The sequence below is a fragment of the Vanellus vanellus genome (assembly GCF_965231255.1).
Source record: "Vanellus vanellus genome assembly, chromosome: 5".
NCBI lineage: Eukaryota > Metazoa > Chordata > Aves > Charadriiformes > Charadriidae > Vanellus > Vanellus vanellus.
The window spans coordinates 26,739,643-26,749,476 of record NC_138910.1 but is presented as its reverse complement, the minus strand read 5'-3'; the positions used below and the strand labels follow the sequence as shown (position 1 = coordinate 26,749,476).

Sequence of the window (9,834 nt, the reverse complement as noted above, 5' to 3'; positions counted from 1 at the left end):
TTGTTAATATTAAAAAAAATACGTTTTAAAATGTTTACTTCAAAATAACGTAAAAAGTGTTAAATCTGTTTATAGAAAAAAGATAATCTTGTGGTAAGTATGTCTGCATTTTAAAAATGAAAAAGAGCTAAGTAATAGCTTGAATTTTAAATTTTGCTTGCATTTTACTTAAAATGGTTCTAATATACAAATTCATTTAAAAACACATTTTCTCAATCCAGCATTCCTGTGTAATTGCTAATATAAAAAGTAAATACTTGCTATATTGCTTAACCTGTTGCACTTTTTTTCTCAGAAAAACCCAGCCCACCAGAAAAACTTGGAGTAACAAATGTCACAAAGGACAGTGTTTCTCTTTCATGGCTAAAACCAGAGCATGATGGTGGAAGCAGGATTGTGAGCTACCTCATTGAAGCTCTTGAGAAAGGACAGCAAAAATGGGTTAAGTGTGCAGTTGTAAAGACAACTCATCATGTTGTCCATGGTCTTAAGGAGAACGTTGACTATTTCTTCAGGGTGTCTGCAGAAAACCAAGCTGGATTAAGTGATCCTAAGGAACTATTGCTCCCTGTTACAGTTAAAGAACAATTAGGTATGCTTCCTGACATGTGTCAAAAGTTGATAGACATTAAAGTGTATTCATATTTTAAAAGAGAGAACACTTTTTCATGGTCTTAAAATGTTTGCTTTTTCAGAATCTCCTGAGATTGACATGAAAGGCTTCCCTCATAATACTGTATATATTCGAGCGGGATCAAACCTGAAAGTTGAAATTCCAGTTTCTGGAAAACCAGTGCCAAAGGTGACATTGTCTAGAGATGGTGTTCCGCTGAAACCTACCATGAGATTTCACACAGAAACAACTGCAGAAAGTCTCATCATTAATCTTAAAGAAAGTGTGGCCGCTGATGCTGGCAGATATGACATTACTGCTGCCAATTCAAGTGGCACCACAAAATCTTTTGTTAATATAGTTGTGCTGGATAGACCAGGTCCTCCTGTTGGTCCTGTTGTCCTTAGCGATATCACTGAAGAGAGTGTAACACTCAGATGGCAGCCGCCAGCTTATGATGGTGGAAGTCAAGTTACCAACTATATTGTTCTGAAAAGAGAAACGAGCACTGCTGCTTGGTCTGAAGTATCTGCAACTGTTGCTAGAACTGTTATCAAAGTTATGAAGCTCACAACAGGAGAAGAATACCAATTCCGCATCAAAGCTGAGAACCGCTTTGGCATCAGCGATCACATAGACTCACAATGTGTGGTTGTCAAGCTTCCTTACAGTGAGTAATATGCTTCTCATGCTATAGGTCAATGTTTTAATGCTCTGATGTTGAAAATATAATTTTTGTTAACAATTAATCACTTCTTTTTATATCATCAGCAACCCCTGGCCCTCCTTCCACACCATGGGTCACAAATGTCACCCGAGAGACTATTACTGTTGCATGGCATGAACCAGTCACTAATGGTGGCAATGCAGTTATGGGATACCATCTGGAAATGAAAGACAGAAATAGCATATTATGGCAGAAAGCTAACAAGACCCTCATTCGCACAACTCACTTCAAAGTCACCACCGTCAGTGCTGGCCTTATCTATGAATTTAGAGTTTATGCAGAAAATGCAGCTGGCGTTGGGAAAGCAAGTCATCCTTCTGATCCAGTCCTTGCAATTGATGCTTGTGGTACGTATTCCCTAGAAAGTAAGGAAGCCCAGCCACTTAAGTAGTGCTTTTTTTTTTTTTTTCCCTAGGATAGTCTGTCCTGTACAGTAAGCCGGTATCCAGAACAGCTGGATCATTAGCAATACTCTTATGTTTCCTACTGCAGAACCACCAAGAAACGTTCGTGTGTCAGATATTTCCAAGACTGCTATCACTCTGTCATGGCAGAAGCCAGCATTTGATGGTGGTAGCAAGATCACTGGATACATCGTAGAAAAGCGTGATCTTCCAGATGGCCGGTGGACAAAAGCTAGCTTCACCAATGTTATTGAGACTCAGTTCACAGTATCTGGTCTGACACAGAATTCCCGCTATGAATTCCGTGTCTTTGCTAAGAATGCTGTTGGTTCCATTAGTAATCCCTCAGATGTTGTGGGTCCCATCACATGTGTTGATACGTACGGTAAGTGTTTTGCAATGATATAAAAGTACCATTTTGTGGTACTAAGAAGCTTAAAGGCAGCATCGTTTTGTAGAACTGTAGTCTTTTAAATATGGAAAGCTGGTTTACAGTGATTGATTCAATAAGCTTGAATGACTGTGAGCTCTTTGGGCATGATTGTAATGAACATCTCTGGCTGTATCTACATTTTTAAAGTCTTACTGTATGTTTATTCTTTGAGCCACAGAAATCTGCCCATGCCCCATAGCCAAAGTGGCTATATTTATACATATGGTTGCCTTTTGTGCCTGGTAGGATTACCTTTAACTTGTTCTAGGTTTATGATTTAAGTTACATATGCTATCTTTACTTTGATCTGTGACTGTAAAATGCCTATAACTATTAGCTTAAAAAAAGTACAAACGTTTTTGTTTTTATCAAATACAAGTCTAAAACAAGGGTTTTTTTAACTTATTCTCAAGGTGCACCTGAAATCGATGTGCCACCAGAATATACAGAAGTGGTGAAATATAAAGCAGGAACTTCGGTTAAGCTAAAACTAGGCATCTCGGGCAAGCCTATACCCACAATTGAATGGTTCAAAAATGGCAACGAGGTACAAACCAGTGCAGTAGTGTCTATTGAAAACACAACAGAATTTGCTTCTATACTCATCAAGGATGCAACTCGACTCAACAGTGGCACCTATGAATTAAAATTGAAGAATGCCATGGGTTCAGCATCAGCCCACGTTAGAGTACAGATACTTGGTATGTCTTGAGATACAACTGTATTGTAATATTAAACAATGATAATTCAGTAATAAATACTTAACATCATCTTTCTTCTGCCTTCCACAGACAAGCCAGGACCCCCAAGTGGACCTATACAGTTTAAGACAGTCACTGCTGAAAAGATTACAATAATGTGGGACCCACCAGCAGATGATGGTGGTGCACCTGTAACACACTATGTTGTCGAAAAGCGAGAGACAAGTCGAGTTGTATGGTCTTTAATTTCTGAAAAACTGGAGGGGTGTATCATAACTACAACAAAACTCATCAAAGGAAATGAATACGTGTTCCGTGTCCGTGGTGTCAACAAGTTCGGAGTTGGTGATTCACTGGAGTCTGAACCCGTTACAGCCAAAAATTCATTTGGTAAGAAACAGACAGAATAACTTATGAAACTAAATTGTTTTGTGTATTATTTGTAAGTAGTATTGATCTAATGACATTTTTTGTTTTTGGTTTTTTTTTTTACTCAGTTACACCTGGACCACCTAGTGTACCAGAAGTCACAATGATAACCAAGAATTCTATGACTGTTGTCTGGAATAGGCCCACTGTTGATGGAGGCAGTGAAATATCAGGATATTTTCTTGAGAAGCGTGACAAGAAGAGTCTGAGTTGGTTCAAGGTTACTAAAGAAACCATTCGGGACACCAGACAGAAGGTAACAGGTCTGACTGAAAACAGCGAATATCATTTCCGAGTTTGTGCTGTCAATGCAGCTGGACAAGGTCCGTTCTCTGAAGCTTCTGACTTCTACAAAGCCGCAGATCCTGTTGGTAAGAAACCATATTCAGTGTTTCTCATTGGTTAGAAATCAATGGAGAATGCGCAATTAGGATGGGATTGCACCAATGTAACTGGGGGCAGATGTTATTCCTCTTTATGATTAATTGTAAATATGGCTTCTGATTTATTTTTCTCCCCCGTAAACTATCACTTACAGATAAGCCAGGCTCACCAACAAAGCTGAAGGTTGTGGATACAACCAAGACATCTGTCACCCTTGGCTGGATTAAACCTGCTTATGATGGAGGAAGTCCAATTACCAGCTACGTGGTGGAGAAAAGGGAAGGTGAAGAGCAAGAATGGATTGTAGTCAGTACTAAGGGAGAAGTGAGAACAACTGAGTATGTTGTATCCCACCTTCAGCCAAGTGTTAATTATTATTTCCGTGTGTCTGCTATAAATTGTGCTGGACAAGGAGAGCCTATTGAAATGACGGAACCCGTTCAAGCTAAAGATATTCTTGGTACTGTACATTTCCATGATTTTTCACTTTTCTCTGTTTTGTTTTTTTTTCAAAGCATTTCTTATTTTGCATTCCAAGTATGCACTATTATTTTTTACTTATTTTTTACTTATTTCCACAGTGGCACCAGAGATTGATCTGGATGTTGCTCTACGGACCTCTATAGTTGCTAAAGCAGGTGAAGATGTGCAAATAATGATCCCATTCAAAGGAAGACCTCCTCCAACAGTCACATGGAGAAAGGGTGACAAGAATCTTGGGACTGATGAAAGATACATCATCCAGAACACGGAATCATCTACGCTACTTACTATTCCTCAGGTTACCCGAAACGATACAGGAAAATATGTTCTTACAATTGAAAATGGAGTTGGAGAAGCAAAATCATCATTTGTGAATGTAAAAGTACTTGACACGCCATCTGCCTGCCAGAAGCTACAGCTTAAGCATGTTTCTCGTGGCACAGTTACACTGGTGTGGGAGCCACCTCTCATTAATGGCGGTTCTGAAATAACAAATTATATTGTTGAAAAAAGAGATGCTACAAAGAGGGCCTGGTCAGCTGTAACAACAAAGTGTTCTCACACCACCTTTAAGCTAACTAACCTGTCAGAGAAGACTGCGTATTTCTTCCGTGTTCTTGCTGAAAATGAAATTGGACTTGGTGAACCTTGTGAGACAGCTGAACCCGTGAAAGCTGCAGACATACCTGGACCTGTAAAAGACCTAGCCATGAAAGATTCTACAAAGACTTCTGTTAAATTGCAGTGGAGCAAACCTGACTATGATGGTGGTAGCATTATATCGGACTACGTTATTGAAAAGAAGCTTCAGGAAGAAAAAGAATGGACATATGCAGGCACAAGCAAGAGCTGTGAATTTGAAGTTGAAAAACTTAAAGAGCTTTCTGTCATGGAATTCAGAGTCTTTGCTAAAAATGAAAAAGGCATGAGTGATGGTGTTACTGTTGGACCCATTACAGTGAAAGAACATATAATAACACCTGAAGCTGACCTTTCTGATATTCCTGGAGGTCAAATTGCAGTAAGAATTGGACATAACCTGCACATTGAATTACCCTATAAAGGTAAACCCAAGCCATCAATGAGCTGGCTCAAGGACAACCTCCCTCTTAAAGAAACTGAACATCTTCGTTTCAAGAAAACCGAAAACAAGATAAGTTTAAGCATCAAGAATGTGAAAAAGGAGCATGGTGGCAAATACAGTTTAATTCTTGATAATGTTGTCTGCAGAAAAACATTCACAATCACTGTCATCACTCTTGGCCCTCCCTCTAAGCCAAAAGCACCTTTAAGACTAGATGAAATCAAAGCAGATAGTGTAGTTTTGTCATGGGAAGCTCCTGAAGATGACGGAGGAGGAGAAATTACTGGCTACAGTATTGAGAAGAGAGAAACTTCACAAATGAACTGGAAGCTGGTGTGTTCAAGCGCTGCAAGAACAACTTTCAAAGTACCAAACCTTGTTAAAGACACTGAATATCAGTTTAGAGTTCGTGCAGAAAACAGATATGGAGTGAGCCCACCTCTTGTCTCAGCAGATGTTGTGGCCAAGCATCAGTTTAGACCACCAGGTTCCCCAGGCAAGCCTGTTGTATACAACATAACTGCTGATGGAATGACCATATCTTGGGATGCTCCTGTTTATGATGGTGGTTCAGAGATTATCGGATACCACGTTGAAAAGAAGGAAAGAAACAGTATTTTGTGGCAGAAAGTTAATGTTGCGTTAATATCTAGCAGAGAATACAGGATTACCGGACTGCTTGAGGGCCTGGATTACCAGTTCCAAGTATACGCTGAAAACGCTGCAGGTCTAAGCCGAGCTAGCGAGCCCAGCAAATTTACTTTGGCAGTCTCTCCAGTGGGTGAGTGAATGATCAATCACTCATCCAAGAAAATTCTTGTCTTATACGCTACGTTGAGCAGTAATAAAAATAAATTTTAATTATTTTCCTTTCAGACCCACCTGGTACTCCTGATTACATTGATGTCACCAGGGAAACAGTCACCCTTAAATGGACTCCCCCACTGCGTGATGGAGGCAGTAAGATTGTGGCCTACAGCATTGAGAAACGTCAAGGAAGTGAAGACCGTTGGCTCAGATGTAACTTTACTGATGTCAGCGAATGCCAATATACAGTTACAGGACTCAGTTCAGGCGACCGATACGAATTCAGAGTGCTTGCAAGAAATGCAGTTGGTACAATCAGCCCACCTTCACAGTCTTCAGGCTATATCATGACCAGAGATGAAAACAGTAAGAATTATTTCTAAATATGCTTGTATTCGGGTACTAAAACCAGCTAGAGCTTCTGGACGTACTGACTGGAAATGGGAGGCCAAGGGGGGGAAAACGTGTGACTGAGGTCCTTCCGGTCAACTCAGAACATTTCTGTTTATGCTCCAAGGTGGGAGAGTCTAAATTAAAGACCCAAATCTGGCAGACATATGTAATCAATTGCTGAAAGAAATGGCACTTTACATTTGTGTTGGATACGCAGCAGCAGCAAAGTTGGAAAGAAATCAAGGACTGCAATATTCTGATGCACTGAATAATTTTGAAATGAAAGTGTGCCTCAGGTAGCTTGGCATACTGTAACAGCATATATTAATGGTGCCTTTCACCTATTGTTAATATGATGTACTGTGTGCTTACAGGAAAAATAAGTTTATAGTTCATGTAATAACTGCTTTTTAGAGAATGCCATTTTCTGAGTGAAAGAATTCTATATATGACAATATAGTTAGTACATTAAAAAGAGTATCAAGCAACAATATTTAGCTATATGGGAATTGAATTATGTTTTCCTTTTTCAGTTGCTCCAACAATTGAATTTGGCCCTGAGCACTTTGAAGGCCTTACTGTTAAAGCTGGAGAGAGCATTAGACTTAAAGCTCTAATCAAAGGACGTCCAGTACCTAAAGTGACATGGTTTAAGGATGGTAAGGAGATTGACAAAATAATGAATATAGAAATAACTACAGCTATTGGACATAGTACAATCTTCATTAGAGATGCTACCCGGGATCATCGTGGAGTATACACAGTAGAAGCCAAAAATGCATCAGGCACTAAACGAGAAGATATTACCTTCAGAGTACAAGGTACTGCCCAAAACCCTTTCAGCATACTATTTTAAAATACTGTTTTATTCTAAATGCCAGCACATTGTAATTCTGAACCTTTAAAATTGCAGACACACCAGGAAAAGTTGGTGGACCAATACGATTCACAAACATTACTGGAGAAAAAGTCACATTATGGTGGGAGCCCCCAGCTAATGATGGTTTTGCTTCTATTTCCCACTACATAATTGAAAAACGTGAAACCAGTAGGATTGCTTGGGCATTAGTTGAAGACAAATGCGAAGCTTGCAGCTACACTGCACTTAAATTAATTAAGGGCAACGAGTACCAGTTCCGTGTCTCTGCAGTGAACAAATTTGGAGTTGGCAGACCATTGGAGTCTGATCCAGTTACTGCACAGATACCTTACAGTAAGTTTCCACCTTATTTTCTAGAAATAACTGTGGAGTTACCATCTTGTTTTTCTAATTACTTTTTTCTTTTTCTAGCTCTCCCTGATGCACCAGGAACTCCAGAGCCTACCAACGTAACAGGAGACAGTATCACACTCACATGGGCAAGACCACAATCAGATGGCGGAAGCGAGATAAATGAGTACATTCTAGAAAGGAGAGAAAAGAAGAGCATGCGCTGGGTTAAAGTATCCAGTAAGAGGCCCATTACTGAGAACAGATACAGAGTAACTGGCCTTATTGAAGGCAATGAGTATGAATTCCATGTCATGGCTGAAAATGCTGCAGGAGTTGGGCCTCCAAGTGACGTTTCAAAGCTGATTAAATGCAGAGAACCAGTCAGTCCACCAAGTGCTCCTAATGTTGTAAAGGTGACGGATACATCAAAGACTAGTGTAAGCTTAGAGTGGACCAAGCCAGTTTTTGATGGAGGCATGGAAATAATTGGGTACATCATTGAGATGTGCAAAGCTGATCTCGAAACATGGCAGAAAGTAAATGCAGAGACTGTTCTTGCTACTAAATATACCGTTGTTGATTTGGAGGCAGGCGAACACTATAAATTCAGAGTTAGTGCTGTAAATGGTGCTGGCAAAGGAGAAAGTTGTGAAATTTCTGCTTCAGTCCAAACCGTGGACAGGCTTTCTGCTCCGGAAATTGATATTGATGCAAACTTCAAGCAGACTCATATTGTAAGAGCAGGTGCAAGCATTCGTCTATTTATTGCCTTCTCTGGAAGGCCTGTTCCTACTGCTGTGTGGTCCAAAGCAGATGCTAACCTTAGCTTGCGTGCTGACATTCAAACAACTGATTCATTCAGCACACTGACTGTGGAGGAATGCAATAGAAATGATGCTGGCAAGTATGTCTTTACTGTGGAAAACAACAGTGGAAGTAAGTCTATCACATTTACTGTCAAGGTTTTAGACACGCCTGGTCCACCAGGTCCTATTACATTTAAAGATGTGACTCGCAGATCTATTACTTTAATGTGGGATGCTCCTGTTCTGGATGGAGGTTCACGTATCCATCACTATGTTGTGGAAAAACGGGAAGCAAGCCGTCGTAGCTGGCAAGTGGTGAGTTCAAAATGCACTCGACAAATCTTTAAGGTCACTGATCTGGCAGAAGGCGTGCCATATTACTACCGTGTGTCAGCAGAAAATGAATATGGTGTAGGTGAACCGTGTGAATTAACAGAACCAGTTGTAGCCACAGAAGAACCTGCTCCACCTAAGAGACTAGATATTGTCGACACAACTAAATCTTCTGTAGTTTTAGCTTGGCTTAAACCTGATCATGATGGTGGTAGCCGTGTCACTGGATACCTTCTTGAAATGAAACAAAAAGGATCTGACTCCTGGATTGAAGCTGGACAAACCAAACAACTTACTTTCACTGTTGAAGGTCTTGTGGAGAACACTGAATATGAATTCCGGGTCAGGGCAAAGAATGATGCTGGCTATAGTGAGCCAAGAGAAGCTTTCTCTTCTGTTATTATTAAGGAGCCACAGATTGAACCAACAGCGGATCTCAGTGACATAAGCAGACAGCTCATAACATGCAAGGCTGGAAGCACCTTTACTATCGATATACCAATCAGTGGGCGCCCAGCTCCAAAAGTCACATGGAAGCTTGAGGAGATGAGGCTTAAGGAAACTGAGAGGGTGACCATCAAGACAACAAAAGACAGAACCACACTGACTGTGAAGGACAGTATGAGAGGTGACTCTGGTAAATACTACCTCACACTTGAAAACACTGCTGGTGTGAAAACATTTACTGTCACAGTGGTAGTCATAGGAAGGCCAGGTCCTGTCACTGGCCCGATTGAAATATCATCTGTTTCTGCTGAATCTTGTGTGTTGACCTGGAAAGAACCTGAAGATGATGGTGGCAGTGACATTACAAACTACATTGTAGAGAAACGTGAATCTGGCACAACAGCATGGCAGCTGGTAAATTCCAGTGTGAAACGTACACAGATCAAAGTCACTCATCTCACAAAATACCAGGAGTACAGTTTCCGAGTAAGCTCAGAAAACAGATTTGGTGTCAGCAAACCCCTTGAATCAAAAACAATAGTTGCTGAGCATCCATTCGGTAAGTGAAACACTTCTC

The 9,834-nt window shown here is 40.3% G+C and overlaps 1 protein-coding gene across 1 annotated transcript in view; it reads left to right on the top strand.

The window, feature by feature from the left end:
• TTN (titin) overlaps positions 1-9,834 on the top strand; it is a 244,271-nt gene that overhangs the window by 216,134 nt on the left and 18,303 nt on the right. The window contains exons 256-268 of the mRNA XM_082483816.1: positions 296-592; positions 696-1,283; positions 1,385-1,687; positions 1,833-2,129; positions 2,591-2,878; positions 2,969-3,268; positions 3,376-3,678; positions 3,846-4,151; positions 4,273-6,039; positions 6,135-6,431; positions 6,992-7,279; positions 7,372-7,671; positions 7,750-9,816. Of these exons, the coding sequence (XP_082339942.1) occupies positions 296-592; positions 696-1,283; positions 1,385-1,687; positions 1,833-2,129; positions 2,591-2,878; positions 2,969-3,268; positions 3,376-3,678; positions 3,846-4,151; positions 4,273-6,039; positions 6,135-6,431; positions 6,992-7,279; positions 7,372-7,671; positions 7,750-9,816 (7,401 nt within the window). The remainder of the gene's footprint in view (positions 1-295; positions 593-695; positions 1,284-1,384; positions 1,688-1,832; positions 2,130-2,590; positions 2,879-2,968; positions 3,269-3,375; positions 3,679-3,845; positions 4,152-4,272; positions 6,040-6,134; positions 6,432-6,991; positions 7,280-7,371; positions 7,672-7,749; positions 9,817-9,834) is intronic.